This window comes from Lepidochelys olivacea (assembly GCF_965140295.1).
Source record: "Lepidochelys olivacea isolate rLepOli2 genome assembly, chromosome: 13".
In the NCBI taxonomy this organism is placed as follows: domain Eukaryota; kingdom Metazoa; phylum Chordata; order Testudines; family Cheloniidae; genus Lepidochelys; species Lepidochelys olivacea.
Genome location: NC_140423.1, coordinates 35117345 through 35140904, shown reverse-complemented (window position 1 = coordinate 35140904; position 23560 = coordinate 35117345). Strand labels below are relative to the sequence as shown.

The following is a 23560-nucleotide window of genomic DNA, read 5'->3' as shown; positions in this document are numbered from 1 at the left end:
AGGACCAATTCCCAGTTAAATCATCCCAGCCAGGGCTTTGTCAAGCCTGACCTTAAAAACCCCTAAGGAAGGAGATTCTACCACCTCCCTAGGTAACGCATTCCAGTGTTTCACCACCCTCTTAGTGAAAAAGTTTTTCCTAATATCCAATCTAAACCTCCCCCACTGCAACTTGAGACCATTACTCCTTGTCCTGTCATCTGCTACCATTGAGAACAGTCTAGAGCCATCCTCTTTGGAACCCCCTTTCAGGTAGTTGAAAGCAGCTATCAAATCCGCCCTCATTCTTCTCTTCTGCAGGCTAAACAATCCCAGCTCCCTCAGCCTCTCCTCATAACTCATGTGTTCCAGTCCCCTAATCATTTTTGTTGCCCTTCGCTGGACTCTCTCCAATTTATCCACATCCTTCTTGAAGTGTGGGGCCCAAAACTGGACACAGTACTCCAGATGAGGCCTCACCAATGTCGAATAGAGGGGAACGATCACGTCCCTCGATCTGCTCGCTATGCCCCTACTTATACATCCCAAAATGCCATTGGCCTTCTTGGCAACAAGGGCACACTGCTGACTCATATCCAACTTCTCGTCCACTGTCACCCCTAGGTCCTTTTCCGCAGAACTTCATATCTTCATAAATGATCTGGAGGATGATGTGGATTGCACCCTCAGCAAGTTTGCAGATGACACTAAACTGGGAGGAGTGGTAGATACGCTGGAGGGTAGGGATAGGATACAGAGGGACCTAGACAAATTGGAGGATTGGGCCAAAAGAAATCTGATGAGGTTCAACAAGGACAAGTTCAGAGTCCTGCACTTAGTACGGAAGAATCCCAAGCACCACTACAGACTAGGGACCGAATGTCTTGGCAGCAGTTCTGCATTTGGAAAAATTGGAGAGAGTCCAGCGGAGTGCAACAAAAATGATTAGGGGACTGGAACACATGACTTATGAGGCGAGGCTGAGGGAACTGGGGATGTTTAGTCTTCAGAAGAGAAGAATGAGGGGGATTTGATAGCTGCTTTCAACTACCTGAAAGGGGGTTCCAACGAGGATGGCTCTAGACTGTTCTCAGTGGTAGCAGATGACAGAAAAAGGAGTAAGGGTCTCAAATTGCAGTGGGGGAGATTTAGGTTATATATAGCCCTGGCTAGGATGATTTAGTCAAGGATCAGTCCTGCTTTGAACAGGGGGTTGGACAAGATGACCTCCTGAGGTCCCCTCCAACCCTGATATTCTATGATTCTATGGTTCTATGACATGGACCACCAGCAAGGATGAAAGAATCAGCACCTGGCTGAAGAAAAGCCCTGGGGATACCTCTGCAGGGAGACCTGGCGCAACAAAGATGGCTCTTTGGGACCTCACAGCCTGGAGCAACATCTCACCAGCTCTTCAGGAGGAGGACCCCCAGAGAACCTCTCCCACTACTCAAGACCAGGATGCTGATCGCTGCCCTGCTGTTCCAGAGAAGGCTGCTATCAGAGGAGCCCCCCCGATGACCCAGGACCAGGATTCGTATATCATTCATATATCCAACTTACACCAGTTGCAAATCTAGCCCAACTGACTGGGCTGGATGGACTATAAGGTGGATAGAAAGCTGGCTAGATTGTCAGGCTCAACGGGTAGTGATCAATGGCTGCATGTCTAGTTGGCAGCCGGTATCAAGTGGAGTGCCCCAGGGGTCGGTCCTGGGGCCGGTTTTGTTCAATATCATAGAATCATAGAATCATAGAATATCAGGGTTGGAAGGGACCCCAGAAGGTCATCTAGTCCAACCCCCTGCTCGAAGCAGGACCAATTCCCAGTTAAATCATCCCAGCCAGGGCTTTGTCAAGCCTGACCTTAAAAACCTCTAAGGAAGGAGATTCTACCACCTCCCTAGGTAACGCATTCCAGTGTTTCACCACCCTCTTAGTGAAAAAGTTTTTCCTAATATCTAATCTAAACCTCCCCCACTGCAACTTGAGACCATTACTCCTCGTTCTGTCATCTGCTACCATTGAGAACAGCCTAGAGCCATCCTCTTCGGAACCCCCTTTCAGGTAGTTGAAAGCAGCTATCAAATCCCCCCTCATTCTTCTCTTCTGCAGGCTAAACAATCCCAGCTCCCTCAGCCTCTCCTCATAACTCATGTGTTCCAGTCCCCTAATCATTTTTGTTGCCCTTCGCTGGACTCTCTCCAATTTATCCACATCCTTCTTGAAGTGTGGGGCCCAAAACTGGACACAGTACTCCAGATGAGGCCTCACCAATGTCGAATAGAGGGGAACGATCACGTCCCTCGATCTGCTCGCTATGCCCCTACTTATACATCCCAAAATGCCATTGGCCTTCTTGGCAACAAGGGCACACTGCTGACTCATATCCAGCTTCTCGTCCACTGTCACCCCTAGGTCCTTTTCCGCAGAACTGCTGCCTAGCCATTCGGTCCCTAGTCTGTAGCTGTGCATTGGGTTCTTCCGTCCTAAGTGCAGGACCCTGCACTTATCCTTATTGAACCTCATCAGATTTCTTTTAGCCCAATCCTCCAATTTGTCTAGGTCCTTCTGTATCCTATCCCCTATTCCCTATTCCCTACTGTCCTATTCCCGACTGACCGGTAGCTGTCTGGCATTGCAAGCTTCCACAGGGCTATCGCCACTCGCTTCTCAGCTGTGAGGGCTGCTCTCATCTTGGTATTCTTGCGCCTCAGGGCAGGGGAAAGCAAGTCACAAAGTTCCATGAAAGTGCCCTTACGCATGCGAAAGTTTCACAACCACTGGGAATCATCCCTGACCTGCAACACTATGCGGTCCCACCAGGCTATGCTTGTTTCCCGAGCCCAGAATCAGCGTTCCACAGCATGAACCTGCCCCATTAGCACCATGATGCCCACATTGCCAGGGTCCGTGCTTTGAGAGAAGTCTGTGTCCATGTCCTCATCACTCACGTCACCGCGCTGACGTCTCCTACTCACCCGGCATCGCTTTGCCAGGTTCTGGTGCTGCATATAGTGCTGGATAATGTGTGTGGTGTTTAATGTGCTCCTAATTGCCAAAGTGATCTGAGCGGGCTCCATGCTTGCCGTGGTATGGCTTCTGCACAGAAAAAAGGCGCGGAACGATTGTCTGCTGTTGCCCTGATGGAGGGAGGGGCAACTGACGACATGACTTACAGGGTTGGCTTACAGGGAATTAAAATCAACAAAGGGGGTGGCTTTGCAAGAAACTGAATGGCCCCCTCAAGGATAGAACTCAAAACCTCAAGGATAGAATTCAAAACTGGGTTTGGCAGGCCGTTGATTTCACAGAGGGAAGGAGGAGAAAATGAATACAAAACAAATCTGGTCTATTTCTTGTTTTGAGCCACTTCATCTATCTTTATACATCTTGCTGGCAGCAGACTGTGCAGTACGACCGCTAACCGTCATCATCTCCTGGGTGCTCGGCAGAAGATGGTGCAGTATGACGACTAGCCATTATCTTCTGCTGGCTGGAGGTTAAAAGACAGTGCACTGCCAGTAGGACTCAATCGCCACGAGATGAAACTTAAAAGGGAAATGACCTGGCTGAGTCACTCCCATGTTTGCCCAGGAGCCCTATTAAAAGAGCATCCAGGACTACATTGATGACGGCTACCAGTCATACTGCACTGTCTGCTGCCAAAAGGCAATTAACTGCTGCTGTGTAGCAATGCAATACCACGTCTGCCAGCACCCAGGAGACATACGGTGATGGTTAGCTGAGCGGGCTCCATGCTTGCCGTGGTTTGGCGTCTGCACAGGTAACTCAAGCAAAAGGCGCAAAACGATTGTCTGCCCCTGCTTTCACGGAGGGAGGCAGGGAACAGGGGCCTGACGATATGTACCCAGAACCACCCGCGACAATGTTTTAGCCCCATCAGGCACTGGGATTTCTACAAAGAATTCAAATGGGCGGCGGAGACTGCGGGAACTGTGGGATAGCCACCCACAGTGCAACGCTCCAGAAGTCGATGGTTGCCTCGGTACTGTGGACACACTCCACCGACTACACGCACTTAGAGGACTTGTGTGGGGACACACACAATCGACTGTATAAAACCTCTTTCTACAAAACCGACTTCTATAAATTCGACCTAATTTTGTAGTGTAGACATACCCTAAGTTCATACTCTCTGTAAGCTGAACAGGTATACCACAAGGAAAGAACCGAAATAACTGGGAGGACTAAAATAACAAACATGAGAACGATCTAATGACATTAATATGTGTGTATATGTCATCAATATATACAAACATACCACCTTATGGAGTAAGTGTACCCCAACATTTCGGTGAGTGAGGAAACCAAGTTTGGACATAGAAAGAGGGCCTGAGTGATTAAGCTTTCTAAGAGGGGTGACCCACCATGCCAAAGAAGCTTCTAAGCTTCTTAGAAACTTAGAAACGGCTTGCCCTGTGTTATCAACGCTTCCTCCCGTCACTACAACGCTGTCTACATGGGGAATTATGTCAGTATAACTACATCATTCAGGTGTGTTGATTACCACTGAGCAACATAATTATGCCGATATAGTTCTGTAGTGTAGACCTGTCCTGGTAAATTTACCAGACCTGAAGAAGAGCACTGTGAAGCTCTAAAGCTTGTCTCTCTCACCAACACAAGCTGGTTCAAGAAAAGATATTACCTCCCTCAACTTGTCTCTCTAACTTCCGCCGGGGCTGGAGCTATGCACACCCCACCACACACACACCCGGTGGCTGTGGCTAGGGCTGTGTGCCCATGGCTGGGGTTGGAGTTGGGACTTGTGTGCCTCTGCCCTGCAGCTGCAGCCAGCTCCAAAGGTGCTCTGCATGCCTCCCCTCCCGTCCCCACTGGAGCTGCTGGAGCCAGGGCTGTGCCCCCACCATGGCAGTGGGGCTTGGCCTGTCAGTTCCCCACATGGGACTCTAGCTGTCATTTCTCTCCCCCACCCCCAGGTTATTTTTAGAAAAAGTCATGGACAGGTCTTGGGCTCCTGTGAATTTTTTATTGCCTGTGACCTGTCCGTGACTTTTACTAAAAATAATTGTGACAAAATCTTAACTTTAGTTGTCATTTTTTTGATGAAATGCCACATTCTCCAATGAAAATTTCTACAAAAATGATTATTTCCCCTGCTTTCATCCACATCTGTGACAGAGAAAAGCCCCATTTTCTGAGCACCTCTAGAGAAGACCTCTACGCCATTCCAGCTAAGTCCTGCAGTTACTGCTGTAGTTAACATTTAATGCTGCAGGGGAAATTCGAACATAATCCATCCTACTGAGAGCCTGACTGCCTCAGCTTCATTTTAAAAAACTTTTTGAGAATTCCCTGGGTGGTTTGTAAGTAATAAGGGAAATCGGTACAAACGTTCCACTGATTTCTTTTCTAAGGACCCAGAATAAACCCATTACCATGTGTTTATTTTCAAAAGGTTTCTTCAGCCCCAGAGCGAAGATCTCTTAGAGATACACAGCAGCTGACTGTGAACTCCCACCCCTCTGTGAGCCATGGGAGCTAATACCATAGGGATCAGGAGTCATGTGACACTGAAGGAAGATATCATGTCCCTGCCCGATCCGCACACAGATCCTCTGGTGTCTGCACAGAAAGGGGATGTGCTATAGATGTAAGGCCCTGCTTTGTTTTACTGTAACTTGTGGGGGGGGGAGGCGGGCAAAAAGGACAGGTAGGTGCTCAAACACCATTGAAAGGCCAATGAGTCGGGTGCCTAATTTTCACCTGTGACCTCAAGATCTCACTAATAATGAGGAAGGGAGCTCGGGCAGGGCAAGAAGGCAATTGAGCTGGGGGGATGACTGATTTTTAAGTTCACCGGCAGTTCAAAAATTTTCCCCCAAAATTTCAGTTCGGGTCCAACCGAATCCAAAAATTGCAACAACAAAAAATTGGAGACTCAAAAAACACAAACATTTGGGGGTTGAATAAACCCTGCTTTCCTCAATCCAAAGTAGAATTTGGGTCATTTGTACAGAGATAGATGCACAAAATCAAAGGGGTGGGAAAGGTCTTTTGATAACTTTTAGCCCACTGGTTCAGTGCTCAGCTGGGATAAGAAACACCAGATTCAATTGCCCTTTGTGCTTGATAGGAAACAGGATTTGAACGGGGGTTCTCCCATATTATAGCAAACTGCCCTTAACCACTGAGCTATGGGGTAACCCAAAGGAAAGCTCTTTTAATCTTTCCTGTTGAAGCTGTTTCCTGGTGTATCGCTAATTGAAGTGCCTGTCACAGGCTTCAGCTTGCATCTTGCACCCATCAGGTCAGTTATTTATTGGCAAGACAGCGGAGTCATTCTCATGCTTCTCCAATGATTGCTCATTGTCATAATGACAATTGATTGCCAGCTGTGAGAGACGGGGCAATTTCCTGCACTATCTTTGGAAGATCGTACTACGTTCAGTTCATGTATCATTGTGGGCTGGGGTCTGTCTGTAATTTGATGCAGTAGGAGGACCACAGCTCTCCAGGAACTAAGAACGGTGGGGGGTGATTAGGCAAATTTTCTCCAGACGCCAACAGACAAAGAAAAGACTTTTGGATAAAAAGCCTGAGTTTAAACTGACTAGGGACCTTCCTCCTGATCCAGCAACCTGACATCATCTTCTGTCCAACGGGGGACCCCAAGCCCTCCTGGGGGTGGGGTGGGGGGTGGATAGGAAGGACTTTATCAGCTTTCTAAGACTGTAAGTTTTTAGTGTGTAGAAAGGAATGTGAACAATTTTTAATATATTTTCTCTGCAAAGCTTTCCTCTTAGGAATAAATGTGCTCCTTCAAACAGAATGTAAAGCACAGACGCTGGCCAGCTGAGGCAGTCTGACTGGCTGGAGAGATCACAGTGTAGGCAGGGAACTGTGCAGCCTGGAAAAACCCCACTCGGGCAGGAGTGAGATGTGACTCATTGCCCCAGAGAAGGGATGGCTCCAGAGCCTGGAGTGGGTGCCCTCAAGGGATTGTGGATGTAGAATAAATGCAGTTACTCTGATTTGTGACACCAGCTAATGCATCATAAAGCTTCATCTCGCCCTTGATCACTAGGATTTTAAAATGTTGCAGCTGTCACATTTTCAAGAGTCACCTTTTGTTCCCGGTGCAGAGGTACCTGGAGAGAGAGAACATGGGTGTGTCTGAGCGACAGAGAAAGTGGCTTTGTCCAGCTTGGATTGAAGGGCGGATGGCAGTAGCAAATCTACTCTAGATAGAGCACACTGCCTTTAACATGTGTTACCTGGTGGAGGTGAACTCCCAGCACCCCTCATAGAGATGCACATTTGGGACAGAGTAGGTGAGTGAGTTTTTATGTTTGTACAGGTGCAGCATTAGGGAGAGCGAGAGGACAGCTGCGTGTGAGAGAGAAGTCATGAGTGACCTGCAGATGTTTTTTGGGATGTGTCCAGAGAAAGGGGATAGTGCAGGGGTTCTCACACTTTTGTATTGGTGACCCCTTTCACATAGCAAGCCTCTGAGTGTGACCCTCTTATAAATTAAAAACACATTTTTATATATTTAACACCTTATAAATGCTGGAGGTGAAGCAGGGTTTGGGCTGGAGGCTGACATTTCGCAACCCCCCCGTAATGACCTCATGACCCCCTGAGGGGTCCCGATCCCCAGTTTGAGAACCGCTGGGGTAGTGTATAGGTATTGAGTGCTAACCCTTTAAATAGCTGTGACATATCAAGTAGTACTCACACGGGATGTTACCTATTTCCATACATGTAAGCATGGAAGGATTTGATTATATTGGTAAATGTCGATTTCATCAAGCACACACTAGGAAAATATTTCCATCGTCGATAATCAGCATTTATAGCTTGGCAAAATAAAAACAATGGGGCTTGGGAACTCATTAGCATTTTATTTGAATAGAGTTGAATAGAATTTGGGCACCTAACTCCCTTGGGCTCCTTTGCAAATTGAAGCCTCTTTTTGCTTTCTCTGTTTCTCCATGAAATAAATGTTGTAGATTTCTATGAAGCAGAAAGCAGAAATACAAACTTTTGAAATATTTTGACAAATAAATTCTAAGCACCTTACAGGTTTGATTCATTCTCCAGATAGAGGGGCTGTTCCACCCTTCTTCATGTCATTGTAGCACCTAGTCCCTCCATTCATGGACCAGCACCCCATTGAGTGAGGCACTATACAAAACAAAGAGACTCTCCAAAAAATTACAGTCCTGGACAGTGGTACTCAAGAAGGGGGAGCAGCCTGGAGGAACAGCCCGGAGATTCAGTGGAGGGCACTCTCTCTCCACAATCAGTACCAAATAACCTTTTATTTTAGGGTTGGGGTTTCTTTTTAAAAAAAAGAGCAAACCAAAAAAGAACACAAATAAAGTCTCTAGGAAAGAGGTTCAGTTTCAAAGAGCTGGTTTCAGAAAGAAAGGTGATGTCCCTACAGCAAAATTAGGAAGGGATATTTTCGATCACATGTGAAAAACAATTAAAAGTGACCAACTCATGGACGACTCTTGGGCAAAAGAAGTTGCCCATTCAGATTGTTTGTCAAAGGATCCAGAAAAATCAGGGATGAGTTCAGAAATAACTCAAGGGCACAAAGCAAGGCCAACATTTACAGCACATGTTGACTGACTCTAATGAGCACTAGTGACATGTGTCATGTCCTTTTCAAGAGATCAGGAACTACTCCCTACATTTCTGAACCGTGTCCTTTGTGAATAGTATAATTTTTTTATTGATTATACAACGTTATATTACAATACACTAGCAGCAGCATTTGTGTTATTTAGCCTTTCATCAGCACTATCATCAATCTATCTATCTATCTATCTACATCACCATCTTGAACGCCATTGATTTCTCAGTCTACCGACCCATTCACCTACCAACCTATCTTGAGTTTTATACCCTATCTTTGCTGTGGGCTCTGTTGTGATGAAGGGTTCGCCTTATTCCCATGGGTGGGGTCCCTCTGTGGTTGGTCGCCGTGGGGCCGAGCCTCTGTATCTTGCGGACAGAACGGAGGACAACCTGCCTCAGGAGGACATTGTTTTCCCGAGGAAAGGGAGCATGGGGATAGGCATCAGGAACCAGGTGGGGATTCTCAGGGCCTGTTGAATGGGATTTTCTCCTTACATGGGGAAGATGATAACATCACAATCTTGCAATACAGTGTCTGAACCCTTTACTACATTGTCTGAATGGAAATCTCATTCACCCTCTGCCATCTATGTGAGTCTGGCTCTGTGATTCCCTTTTTGCCATTCCACGCTGTCTGGAAGCAGTTTCTCAGAAACTAGTACAGGAACTTTCCAGCCCTTCTCTTCCGTTCCACTTCTAACTTTAACACCCTGTTTCCTATATATTCTTCCGATCTTCTTTCCTCATTCCCAAAACATCTCGGCCTGGATCCCCTCAGTTTTTCTAGAGCTGGTGCCACCTTCACCCTTCCCTTACTTCTTTTGTTCCAAACATGGTCCCTCCTTGTAACTCCAAGCATCCATCTTCACATGATCATTTCCACGGCATTCAATATTTTCTCCTATCTCTTCCTCAGGGCCTAGCTTTTGGAGCCCTGTGAAAATGTAGGGCCAATTGCCACCTGATAGAGCTACCTTTTTAATGCGATAAGCTTACTGAACTCCAATGCTCATATAAATATGCTGATAGTGTCCATCCCTGCAAATGGTTGGGTCCAGTGAATAGGTCGAACACATGAATAATCCCAGTGCAATTAAATGTGAGTCCAGGCACCCGCATGACAGTGAATCTATCTGCAGGATCGGGACCATACCCAGTGTTCACTGGGCTCAAGTCTGCAGGTGGTCTAAAAGTGGAAGTGGCCTGTTAGCTGCCGTTGGAGTTCTGCATATAGACCATATCTGCATATGTCCATTTAGTCTAACCATTCCAGTGCACGCAGTAGCATGGCTGTAGAGAAGAGAAGCACAAAAACATAATAGAGCAATGAAAAAAGTGCTTTAAGCCGAGACCTCTTCTCGTTGTCCTAGGATCTGCATAAGATGAGGGTGGTGGTTTTGTGCATCGCTGTTGGAAGGGTGTTCTACGCTTGTGCAGATGTCATGGAGAAGACACATAATTAGATTGCGGAACTCATTGCCACAGGGAGACACTGAGACCAAAAATGTAGCAAGAGACAGATAAGGATTGGATAAGAAGCGTATCCAGGGTTATAGTTAATTATGATAACATTTTTGGAAGGGATATTAAACATCGTTCAGGGCTTAAGCCAATCTCTAATTATTGGAGACTACTGTGGGGCAGCTTATCCCACATCTCTCTGCTGTGAACCTTCCTCTGAACATTCAGGTCTGATCACTGTCAGAGACTGGATGCTGGACTTGATATGGCACTCAGGTTGGATTGAGTGTGGCATATCTGATGTTCCCTTGACACAGACAAGGGCAGTACAAGAACTGAGCAGTTTTCTTCAGCAGCATCGTGACCCCAAAGATTTCAAAGTACTTTGTAAAAAGAACAAGGAGTACTTGTGGCACCTTAGAGACTAAAATATGTATTTGAGTGTACGCTTTCGTGGGCCAGTTCGTCAGATGCTCAAATAAATGTTAGTCTCTAAGGTGCCACAAGTACTTCTCCGTCTTTTTAGTGATACAGACTAACACGGCTGCCACTCTGAAAGTACTTTGTGTGAATCAGGCTGTATTCATTTGGATGGCATACCACGGAGCCCTGTTTATCCAAGCTAACTGGGACCAGGGCCAGCTCGGATAATCAAAAAGTCAGATAAACCGAAAACGGGGAAGTGCGAGGCTGCAGTGCCATCTAGTGCCTGCAGCTGGATGTGTGGGGCTTTAGCACCATCTAGCGGCCACAGGAGAGATTGCCCACTTCTGGCCCTGGAGTCCTGGTTGTTCAGTTAATGCAGAGAGCCAGATAACGGAGGAGCCGATAAACAGGGTTCTACTTTGCATGGGCCCAAAGAGTCAACATAACCCAGTCACCAGCTGATATAAAACGGTGTCAAACAAGGCTCAGAGTTTGGTATGCAGAGACCGCTGCCTGCCCAGTCCCAAGGCAAACATGCCATTAAAACTACTTCATTAACCTTCCATTAAAGATACAGAAAAGAAGGCTGAAGAGTGGAAGTGTTTGAAATGTGAAGTATTAAATCAAGCTTTCAGTTGAACAACACCCCTTACTCCCTGGCCCTGTAGGTGGAGAGAGTTTTTAGAAAGAAAAGCCCCCTGTCTCTTGGATGCTATCAAAGATGGTGATATCCGTCCTTTGCGGGGAAAGAGAAGATGTTTGTGGAGACGGGCTGGAGTTGTGGTTGCTCTTGTTAAAGTCGGATCTTATTCCTAGAAGACAAGTCAAGACACAAGCACAAAAAGGGGAGAAGAAAGAACAGCAAAGAGTGAAAATGCAGTTTCTGACTCTCTCTTCCAAGCCAACTGGATCTGGATGGAACTGTCACAAAGACACTCCGGTGCTGAGATCTGTCTGATGCCCACTCTAGGGCCATCAGACCCTGCCGTCTAGCTTCCCTAGACCTGGATACTGCTTTTTGAGCCCTATAGTCACTCATCCGCCCTTCCTCAGAGCTTTGCCTTTTCTCTGGATCTCTACTTTAATTCCTGTGAAGTCAGCAAGGAACTTAGTGATGCTGAGCAGCATTCCTCCCAGCCAGTCTCCCGTGCAACCTTGTGTGGAGATGCCCCCCGCCCATTCCCCCCACACAGTAGGACCCAGCTCTTAACTAGGGCCCTATCTCGGTGCAAAGGGCTCATGCTCAGGGTGTCCCTAAACTTCTGACTGGCAGAAGCTGGGACTGGCTGATCACTCAATAAATTGCCCTGTTCACTTCATTCCCATTACAGCACCTGGTCTAGAACAACATAAGAACAGCCATACTGGGTCAGACCAAAGCTCCATCTAGCCCAGTATCCTGTCTTCCAACAGTGGCCAATGCCAGCTGCTTCAGAGGAAATGAACAGAACAGGTAATCATCAAGTGATCCATCCCCTGTTGCCCATTCCCAGCTTCTGGCAAAGAAGAGACCCTGCGCTAGATGGACCATTGGTCTGATCCAGTATGGCCATTGGTATGACACTCAGTACAAAGGGTGAAGTTCATCCCAATTTGTCATGCTGGTCTTCCCCTCCCTTTAGAGGCCATGGTCATAGAATCATAGAATATCAGGGTTGGAAGGGACCTCAGGAGGTCATCTAGTCCAACCCCCTGCTCGAAGCAGGACCAATCCCCAATTAAATCATTCCAGCCAGGGCTTTGTCAAGCCTGACCTTAAAAACTTCTAAGGAAGGAGATTCTACCACCTCCCTAGGTAACGCATTCCAGTGTTTCACCACCCTCCTAGTGAAAAAGTTTTTCCTAATATCCAACCTAAACCTCCCCCACTGCAACTTGAGACCATTACTCCTTGTCCTGTCCTCTTCTACCACTGAGAATAGTCTAGAACCATCCTCTCTGGAACCACCTCTCAGGTAGTTGAAAGCAGCTATCAAATCCCCCCTCATTCTTCTCTTCTGCAGGCTAAACAATCCCAGCTCCCTCAGCCTCTCCTCATAAGTCATGTGTTCCAGACCCCTAATCATTTTTGTTGCCCTGCGCTGGACTCTCTCCAATTTATCCACATCCTTCTTGTAGTGTGAGGCCCAAAACTGGACACAGTACTCCAGATGAGGCCTCACCAATGTCGAATAGAGGGGGACGATCACGTCCCTCGATCTGCTTGCTATGCCCCTACTTATACATGGTCCATGATTATCTGGAGGGGGGCTGCAGGAGGAGACACTGAATGCTGATGGCCCCGGCTGGAGTCTGGATGGCTTTCAGCGACGGTCGGTCAGCACGGTGTCCTGGCAGGGCAGCTGGCCGGAAAGTAGCACAAAAGACAGTGCAGTCCGGAATAGGCTGCCCTCTGTGCCCACCCTTCATCACAGGCACCGCGCATAGGCCCTAGAGTCACCAGCCCTCCAGGTTCACCCTGGAGATGCCAGGTATGAAAGATTCATCTTTAATGAACACTCATATTATGGGCTGAAACCTCCCGGAATCTGTCCCACCCAACCTGGCAGCTCTTATAGGCCCCAATCCGCACCTGTGCTTAGGCTCCTGCACCCCAGACTTGGGCTACAGGAGCGGGTCCCATCTAAACTCTGGCTGGAGGAGCAGGTGGTGTGTCATAACCATAAGGGTAGCCTAAAATGCCTCCTTACCTGTAAGGGGTTAAGAAGCTCAAGTAACCTGGTTGGTGCCTGACCAAACTAACCAATAGGGACAAAAGATACTTTCAAATCTGGGGTTGGGAGAGGCTTTGTTTTGGGTTCTTTGTTTCTGTGGCCGTTTGCTCTTGGGACATCAATCCATGTTCTCCAAATCTTTCTAAACAAGTGTCTTTTATTTCAAACTTGTAAGTAACAGCCAGGCAAGGCGTATTAGTTTATCTTTGTTTTCTCAACTTGTGAATTTTCCCTTTGCTAGAGGGAGGTTTATCCCTGTTTTGTTGTAACTTTGAAATGAAGGCTAGAGGGGGTTCCTCTGTGCTCTTTGAATTTACTGCTACTCTGTAAGGTTAACTACTAGCCTAAGTTTACAGAGATGATTCTTTTACCTTTTTCTCTTTAAATAAAATCCTTCTTTTTAAGAACCTGACTGATTTTTCCATTGTTCTAAGACCCAGGGGTTTGGGTCTGTAGTCCCTTCGTAACCTATTGGTGAGGATATATGCTGAAGCCTTCCCCAGGAAAGGGGGTGTAGGCTTGGGGGAATATTCTGGGGGAATAGGACTCCAAGTGGTCCTTTCCCTGATTGTTTGTTAAATCACTTGGTGGTGGCAGCGATCCCAAGGCAAGAAAGGAATCTGTGCCTCGGGAAAGTTTTAACCTAAGCTGATAAGAATAAGCTTAGGGGGTCTTTCATGCGGGTCCCCATATCTGTACCCCAGAGTTCAGTGGGGAAGGAACCCTGACATGGTGTCACTTAACTCAGTGGTCAGGGCTCTCTAAGTCTCTTCTGCTGAAGCTGTTCCAGTGGGGATGAATAATGACCCACTGGAGCAGGAGAATTAGACCCGGGGTCTCCCCTAGCCCGTGTGAGGGCCAGGCTCACCAGGATACAAAGTCACGCTCACTCCAGGCCCAAGACCCTTTCATTATTTATCCACACCGGAGCAACTTGGACAGGAGAGACTGAAGGGACCCATGCATCAGGGCAGGCACATAAAAGGGTCACCGGGCTGGGTGGATCATTGATTTGGCGTCGTATGTAGAAAGGATCTGGGGCTAGAGCAGTGGTCCCCAAAAATTTTCAATCATGTCCCCCCTTATCTAGTCCTCAATCCCCCCAGGAGCCAGGGTGGGAGGGCAGGGGGTGGCTGGGAAAAGGTCAGAGAGGGAGAGTCGCGCTTGGGGCAGGACAGGGGAGCTGCCAGTACCTCTTTTGCCGGAGCCATCCCAGAATGCTCCTCCAGGCTTCTTGCCCCTAAGTGGCAAAGGCTGTTTACTGCAGGTAACCACACTTTTAGTGTCCGGTCAGCAATGCGGACTGGACACAAGCAGGTCCCATTTCCGACTGGACTTTCCAGTCGAAAACCGGACACCTGGCAACCCTTAGCCAGGGCCAGGGGCTGGGAGGGGAGCAGCAGCTGGGGCTGGGGATGGAGTGGAGCTGGGCGCAGAGCAGGGCTCTGTAGCGCTCGCTCCCCGCCCCACAGCAGGCTGGCCCAGGCTTGCTGTGCCCTGCCCCAAATGTTCCTCCACACCCCCATAGAGGGGCACACCCCACAGTTTGGAGATCACTGGACTAGAGGGACAATATAAGTCCCCTCACCTGCATGTCCAGTAGGGAAAATGTTTGAAAAAGAAGATGACGAAGGGGGGATGGGGACCAAAATAATCCAAAAAAAAATTTTTTTTTTTAGATATTTGACAACAGAATCAAGACATGAATTGAGATTGGAAAACAATGAAAATGTTCATTGCAGTGTGCTTTTTCCTATCCAGAAAACTCCTTCAGAGCCCCCTGCTTTTTGTGAAATATTTTGATTTACATGAAATTATAACCATCTTCTCCTAGCAGCATGCCTCCTTCCTCATAGTTGCAGCTGGATCAACAAGATGCTGTGCCCTTCCCTGAGCCAGGCCCACAGGACTGAAATGGCCAGGAGATTGTAACAGGAAATTATACAGCCTCCCAGAAACAAGCTGGATGTTCCCTCAGCTGTTGGCAAATGGAGAATCCCCACTAGTGGGCAGCTGTACTGGGCTGATGACACACAACTGAGTGATGGGGGGCAGCAGGATGTGTCTCAGCTCATCTTTCTTTCCCATCCCCTGGCCCAGTCAGTCCTCTCTGCTGGAGCTGTGAATGCCAGGAATGCTCTGGAGAATCTCCATTAGCTGTCAGCAGTATAGGGCCGGGGACATGCAGCCGAGCGGTTCCAAATCTAACCAATGCGCGAGCACACATGTGCACATGTTCCATGCCCGATGCTGCCCGGCCCCACAGCTGTTCTTTGGCTGCCAGGCAAGCAGTACCCAGGTCCTGTGGCCTGTCCCAGGGCAGCACAGTTCTCAGTTCAGGGGCAGCCTGGTGCCCCGGAAGGTGATAAGGTACTCAGGGTAGGTGAGGTCATCGAAGAAGGTGACAAAAATGCTGGGGCGGGAGACCATGTTTACCACGCTGTCGTAATGGCCACCCCCGTCCGGCTTCTCCGGGGGCAGCACCATGTCCTCCTTGCCCTGGGTGAACTGCCCTGTCAGCACCCGCACCTGGAACATAAAGCGGTGCCCATGGGCGTCGGGCTTAGCGTAGTCTGCCAACCGTGCAGCCTCCACCGCGAAGTACAGGCCCTGGCCATAGATGCCCACTGTGAGAAATGAGAGAACAGAACAGACACCCCCAGACACTGACAGATGGGACACGGTGCCGTTGTCCTTCGAGGGAGTGCCAGCCTTGACCCGCTGCAGGCTGAAACTGGCTGGCTTAAGGGGGCAGGGAATGGGACATAGAGGGTCTTTCATGCAGGTCCCCACATCTGTACCCCAGAATTCAGAGTGGGGAAGGAATCTTGACAGACCCTAAGCTTATTTCTACCAGCTTAGGTTAAAAACTTTCCCAAGGCACAAACTTTGCCTTGTCCTTGAACCGTATGCTGCCACCACCAAGCGCTTTAACAAAGAACCAGGGAAAAGGACCACTTGGAGTTCCTCTTCCCCCAGCAATCCCCCCAAGCCCTTACATCCCCTTTCCTGGGGAGGCTTGAGAATAAACAAGTTGAGCACAGACCAGCTTGGGTTTCTTAGGACCCTCAAAACCCAATCAGATTCTTAAAAAACCAGAACTTTACTAGAAGAACAAAACAAAGATAAAAGAAACACTCTGTATGATTAGAATGGAAGATAATCTCACAGGCAGTCAAATTCAAAACATAGAGAATCCCTCTAACCTTAAGTTACAAAAAGATACAAAAACAGGAATACACATTCCCTCCAGCACAGTGAATTTACAAGCCAAAACAAAGAAAACCTAATGCATTTCTAGCTAGATTACTTACTAACTTTACAGGAGTTGAAGGGCTTGTATCCTTGATCTGTTCCCAGCAAAAGTATCACACAGACAGACGAAAGCCTTTCCCCCGCCCCCTCCAGATTTCAAAGTATCTTGTCCCCTCGTTGGTCATTTTGGGTCAGGTGCCAGCGAGGTTACCTGAGCTTCTTAACCCTTTACAGATGAAAGGATTTTGCCTCTGGCCAGGAGGGATTTTATAGGACTGTATACAGAAAGGTGGTTACCCTTCCCTTTATATTTATGACAGGGCCCTTCTCCTAGGGCGGGCACCGGCCCCGAACCGGCCCCAGGGCAGGGGACTGGCTGGTGCTGGGGGGTGAGGAATGGGACACAGAGCCTTTCCCCTCAAGTGGGGTGGAAACATGGGGCCTTTCCCCTCTAGGGGGCCCCAGTTCCCATCTGGGCCCAGGGCAGGTCTGGGTGGCCCAGAGGGCGGGGACAGCATACAGTCCTGGTGCCCCCAGCCCGGAGGTCCCCCGGGGGCCCAGACCCACCTTTGTGACAGGTGATCCTGAGGCCGATCTCCTGGATGGAGTGCCTGTTCTCGGGCTGCGAGCCGTGGTAGAGGAGACGCTTGTTGAGCTCGCCCGGCTGGTTCTTCTCCTCCATCCAATGGTGCTGCCAGCAATAGGAGACCCACAGGACCCGGTTCTGCACCCTCTGGATCTGCGGAGGCAGGGCAGGGACCATGGGCATGGCCAGGAGCTGCCAAGGGCACCGCCATGTGGGATGGAGGGGGACACCCAGCCTTTCGAGGTCTTCCCATCCTGCCTTGGCCTGAGCTTCAGTCCCAGGTCCCCAATCTCCTGCAGCTCTGTTATAGGACACCCCCCAATGGCCATGGCCATCTGGCCTTTCTGCCCCCACAGACAGCCCTCCAAAGACCTCTGTCCCATCCCCCACAACCAGGCAGGGCCAGGGCAGCCCCCCCTCACTGAACTCCCCCTGACTGGGCTCTGGGACCCACATGGGGTGTCTCTCAGCCCCAGCCCCAGAGCCCCCCAGCCCCTCACACTCACTTGGAGGATGCAGTAGCCCGGGGTCATCCACTTAAACCCCTCAGCCATCTCCCGGTACTCCTCCGAGCCCTCTGCTAGCTCCACCAGCCTCTTGCCCATGGGCTCCCAGTGCGGGGCAAGGCATCTGTCTGCAATGAGAGATGGGGTCTGTCAGTGGGGAGCCGCCCCAGGCCCAGTCCCTGCCCTGGGGCTGGATGGGAGCTGGCACCCCCAGGAGGGGAAAGGCCCCATGCCCCATTCCCTGCCCCATTCCCAGTCCCCTGAGGTTGGATGGGAGCTGGCACCCACTGGAGGGGAAAGGCGCCATGGCCTATTCCCTGCCCCCAAGGCAGCCAGTCCCACACCGGTGCCCCTCCAGCAGTGTCCAGCAGTGGGGCAGTGGGGGAGGTGTCTTTGGAAGGGGGATGGTTCCTCACCCAACAGGCAGATCTCCCGGTGGAGGTGGATGGGGGCCCCAGTGCCCAGCTCAACGCCCATTGCCTTGAGCAGGTCAATCTCCACCCGCTGCCCGTCCCACTCGATCTCTGCCCCTCCTACTCGATCTCTGCATACGCCGTCTCCAGCTGTTGGTTGGTGGCCACATTGAAGGGACGCCAGCCGGCCGGGGCCAGGTGCTGCCACTTCACCAGCCCGTACAGCACCTCAGCCTCCACCCGCTGGCGCTGGGCAGCCTGGATCCTGGCGTGGACAGCGGCCACGGCCTTGGCCACATCCTCCCAGGTGCCCCGCACCTGCAGCACATTGCCCGGCAGGCGCTGGAGGCTGACGGGTAAGTGGTACAGTGAGGCCTGGCTGAGCTCCCGCAGGGCCTGGGTGCCTACGGCCACCAGCTCCACATTGCAGATGCTTTTGTCATGGAACTGGGCCATGAAGCTGGCCACGGCTGCCTTCACCTGGCCCACATCAGGCCCTCAGCCCACCACGCAGAGCTCCAGCCCCTGGGGGGCCCCTGGGAACGCAGAGAGGGGTCCTGAATAAGTGGGTCAGCACCAGTGGGGCTCGGTTAGCAGGGGCAGCGGGTCAGGAGTGAGGGGTACTGGCAGAGCTGGAGGGGGCCCAGGGCTAGGTTAGCAGGGGGCTATGGACTGGGAGTGCGGCCAAGCGCTCCAGGTCCCTGTGTTGCTCTTACCTGCCTGCACCTTCTGGGGCTTCCTTGGGGCATTGGGAGCCTGCAGAGCTCTGCCCTGCGGAGAAGGACAGAGCCAGGTGAAGCAGGCACAGTGGGCACTGGCTCCTCCATGCAGCCCATGGCCGTGCTGCTCCCCCAAACCCCTGCCCCAAGCCTCAGGTGCCCTGCCTTGCCATGGGAACAGACACCTGGCCGGGCAGGATGGCCACTCGCCAGGTTCGCAGACCCAGAAACTGAGGCACAAAGAAGGGGAGGGAGGCAGGAAGTCAGGGGCAAAGCAGAGAATAGAACCCACACACCGCCCCAGCTCCCACTCTAAACACTAGGACCCCACTCCCCTCCCAGAGCCAGCAGAGAACCCAGGAGTCCTAGCTCCCAGCCCCCCTGCTCCACGCACTAGACCCCACTGCCCTCTCAGACCTGAAATGGGCCCCAGGCCTCCAGTCCTCTCAGCCCAGACAGCCCCCTTCCCAGTTCTTGTAGCGCCAGCTCCCATGTCTCTGACGCTGGCAAACCCAGCGACCCTGGGCGGCCTGCCCGCCCTCAGGCTGCCCCCTACCGCTCTCATCTGCCCACAGGTGCTGGATGGGCCATTTGTAGGGGGGTCTCCTCGCAGGCTCACCACGCAGCAGAGCTGCTGGGCCAGGTCCTGCAGGAGGGTCGCCCCCTCCCCACAGAGGCCTGGCCCTGATGGGCAGTGTGCCCAGCACCAGGGACTCCAGGTCAGCCTTGATGGCCCTGCTGCAGGTGGTGCAGGAGGCCTCGCAGCCCCAGGGACAGCACCTGAGGGTTGGGGTGCAGCTGGACGGTGACCTGGAGGTGCTCCCAGTCCATAAGGCGCAGCAGCTGCACCCCGGTTTCTGCCAGCTCCGGCCGGGGGACGTCCAGTTGCTCCTCGGCCAGTGAGTTACTCTGCAAATACTCCCGGACGGCTGCCTCCGCCTGGGCCACATAGGGCTGGAAGCCCACCACCACCAGCTGCTCCTTCTCCACCATGTCCTTGATGATGACCCACCTAGGCAGTGGCTCGGCCAGGTACTCCTGGCTCACCAGCTGCCTCTGGAAGGCCCTAACAGTCAGGCGCTGGAGGAATGGTGCCATCTCCCCAACCAAGCCGACAAAGTCCTCCCCGTCATAGACCCGGATGACCCGAACGCCTTTACCAGGGACGGCTCGGTGGCCAGGGCCTCCAGCAGGTCCTCCCAGCCCTCACGATGCACCACGTAATGCTGGCTCACCGAGCAAAACACCGCTTCCCAGCCATGCAGCTCCGCAGGGCTGGCCACTGCTGGGAAGGTCAGGATTTCCCACTGGGGACAGGCCCGGAATCCATAGCCGGCCTCCTCCAGGCATCCCTTGAACTCCCGCCGCACAGCTGCGCTCTTGTCCACATAGCGGAGGAAGGGGGGGTGCTCTGGCCAGCAGAACCCCAAGGCCTCTGCGGGGAGAGAGAAGAACGGCTGGGACCCATCAGGGAGCCGGGAGAGGCCTGGACCTGGGAGATCAGGCATCCGACTGCCCTGGATTGTACAATGAGAGGAGGAATCAAGCTACATGGGGGGGTTAGATACCCTTGAGTCCTTCTGAGATACCTCAAATGGCACTGGGGGGCTCAGCTCTCCCCCCAGCTTGCAGGGCTGGCTCCAGGGCGGCGCTAGGGTTGCTGTGCTACAGGGAGCGGGATGGGGGCTCAGCAGGGGGCACTCTCCCCCAGCAGTCAGTGCTGGTCCCATTGTTTCGCTAGGGGGCGCTGTGTTGCCGGGAGCAGGGTGGAACTCAGCACTTTCCCCTGGCAGGCAGGGCTGGCCCCATGGCAACACTAGGGGGCGCTGTGCTGCAGGGAGCAGGACTTCAGCAGGGGGCGCTCTCCCCCCAGCAGTCAGGGCTGTGGTGGCGATGCAGCATTTCAATATGGCTGGTCCTGGTGATTTGGGGAACTGGGGACATGCCTCCCTTCGGCAACTGCAGCAAGAGGCTGGCAGCTGCTGCCTTTGACGACTCCCAGCTGCCTGAGTCATGCTGCTGGTGCATGGCACCCACCCACCTGCCTTCTACTTAAGGTGGTGAGAGGCCAAGAGGGCTGCGAGTGCGGGGGTACACAGCAGCAGGGATTGCTGCTGGTTCTGACAGGGGAGAGGCACAAGGAGTCATTGGATTGGAGCTCCAGGACCAGCCCAGGAGGGTGGGCTCTGACCTCCAGCCCAGAGAATGCTTCCGGGCGGTGGGGAAACTGAGGCAGGGCTGTGCATATTACTGTGGGTATGGCTGTAAGTCGTACTGGAGTTGGGGGCCCATCAACTATCACGGGCCCCTGACCGTAACCCTCAGTGCCCCATGGCTGGAGAGACTTGGGGGTTGGCCCTGCTCCTGGGAGCCCCATTTCTGAGAAGCACCAGAGAGCGGGGCCTGCGCCAGAGAAGCCAAGCGAAGAGACAGCCTGGGGTGCAAGCCTCAAACCTAGCCACCGCGGCAGCTCTACCAGGGGGTGCTCTGCCACAGGCCCTGGAACGCAGGAAATGGCAAGGGGTCACCGGTATCACGCTCAGCTTACCAGCCCGGGTGCTGGGATCTTCAGCCACCTGCCAAGGAATGCAAGAAAGGGGTCAGTTTATTTATGAGCCATGCCCCTCCCAGAGCTGGGGATAGAACCTGGGAGTCCTGACTCCCAGCCTGCCCCCCCAGAGCTCTAACCCTTAGATCCCACTCTCCCCCTCCAAAGCCAAGGATGGAACCCAGGAGTCATGCCCTGCACCTCCCGCCCCCACGCCCGGCTGGTGACCTGCCCCATTTACCAGGCGAGGAGCCGGCAGCCCAAGCGGGTGGACAATTTGCACCAGTTTCATCCAGATGTTGGGCTGGTGCTCCAGGAAGCAGCTGATTTCCTCCAGCATGGCCAGCAGGGTCTGACTAGCCCCCAGCAGTGGGAAGGACATGGACTCCAGGAACGTGCCGTACATGGAACAGAAGCAGCATTGCACCATCTGGTGCATGACCTGCGGGGACCAAGAACAACGGGGGGATATATTATGGGAATAAGTAAGAAGATTCTCCTATCTATCTATCTATCTATCTATCAGAGAGGTAAGCCGATATTCCTTCAGCAAGGCCTCCAGTTCCGGAAGTGGGAACTCGAGGAGAGAGGAGACAGACGGGCGATGTCTGTCCATTATCGGCACCTAGCCGGCGACAGAGGCTGAGAAACACAAAGTGTAACCCTTCTGCCCGTCAGAGTTGGCAGCAACAAGGGCCGGGTTCAATATCTAGGGGATCCATTCCAATAACACAATGCAAACCGGCTCGAGCCCCCACCCAGTGACCTGGGACAAATATATACCACCCCCGCTGGGCGCCTCTAAGAGGCAATACTTCCCCTCTCGCAAGCACAGAGTCTGAGTGTAGCAAAAGCCTTTTAATAACAGAGAGAAACAATGTGGCATTATGTTGGGGAAACACCACCAACAGGATTCATAACACAACCCATGAGCAAAAAAAACCCACCCCAAGCAAATTGGGGCGTGTCCTTTCCCTTTGGTTCTTGAGTCCGGCAACCCCAAATCACTCAAAGTCCCAAAAGTCCAATGCCCCAAAAGTCTCTGTCCCTGGTCAGGGCAGCCCTAGAGTTCGAAAGTTTATCTGCGGAGCTTTACCTCCCAACCTGGGTGGAAATGGGACGGGGGTAAGAGGCACCTTACATGATCTGAAGCTGACCGCCCCATAGCTCCATAGCAGCGCTCCGCTCTGCCAGCCGCTCCACAAACTCCTTCGCTCAGCTGCGCTCTGCTCTGCCAGCCGCCCCACGAACTCCTTCGCTCAGCTCCATGGCCCACAAGCAGCTCCTGCCATCCACAAACTGCTCCGCGTCGAACTGCTTCACCAGCTGGTCCGCAAGGCACTCCAGCCGTCCAGCAAACTGCTCCACAATATATCTTCAGGCTCCCCCACTACTTAACACAACACTCAGTGATTTCAGCTCTTAGGTGAATTCAGCTTATAATAGGGGAGCCCCAGTGCTGGTGCACTGTCAGCCCAAAATGAGCTCAGCAGCCTATAACTAGACTTCTAATGAAATCAAAATTAGCTCTGATATTCCACAGTGGAGAGAGGAAGAAGTGCAATTAGCATGTAAAGCCCTCACCAAGGGGCCCATACCACCAAGTATTAATACTTGTCCCCAGCCTCTCTCCATTCACACAGTTTTGGAACCCATGACCCTTGCCTAGCGAGTGCTACTTAGTTGATGGTAAAAAGAAAAGGAGTACTTGTGGCACCTTAGAGACTAACCAATTTATTTGAGCATAAGCTTTCGTGAGCTACAGCTCACTTCATCAGATGCATATCGTGGAAACTGCAGCAGACTTTATATATACACAGAGAATATGAAACAATACCTCCTTCATATTCTCTGTGTATATATAAAGTCTGCTGCAGTTTCCACGATATGCATCTGATGAAGTGAGCTGTAGCTCACGAAAGCTTATGCTCAAATAAATTGGTTAGTCTCTAAGGTGCCACAAGTACTCCTTTTCTTTTTGCGAATACAGACTAACACGGCTGTTACTCTGAAACCTGTCATTAGTTGATGGTGAATCCCTCCATCATAACAAAAGGCCACGTACAGTTCCAAGCACAGTTCCCATAATCAGGGTAATAACAATTTATTCTTCCTGCCCCAATAACAGAGACACTGGGGATCCCACAGCAGCCAAAGTGACCATTTGGGCAGCTATGGTCTCATTCTAGGTGTGGTGGGTGTGCCTATGCAAATGAGATCGGCCCCTGAAGTTCTTTTCCACAACTTGCCACACCTCACCACCAGATGTCAGGGTGGAGCTTGTCCTGACACTGCTTACAAGGTATTTAGGATTCT

General features: G+C 51.4%; 1 protein-coding gene across 1 annotated transcript; it reads right to left on the bottom strand.

Moving 5' to 3' along the window:
* Positions 1-15548: 15548 nt before the first annotated feature.
* Positions 15549-21568, bottom strand: LOC311529450 (protein mono-ADP-ribosyltransferase PARP15-like; the record flags this gene model as incomplete). Its single annotated transcript, XM_084645421.1, has 7 exons — positions 21486-21568; positions 21245-21272; positions 19932-20131; positions 18694-18748; positions 17565-17692; positions 17040-17211; positions 15549-15844 (listed from the first exon to the last, which is right to left on the bottom strand). The coding sequence occupies exons 1-7, from the start codon at positions 21534-21536 to the stop codon at positions 15549-15551; spliced, it is 930 nt and encodes a 309-aa protein (XP_084501547.1). The 5' UTR covers positions 21537-21568.
* Positions 21569-23560: the final 1992 nt, after the last annotated feature.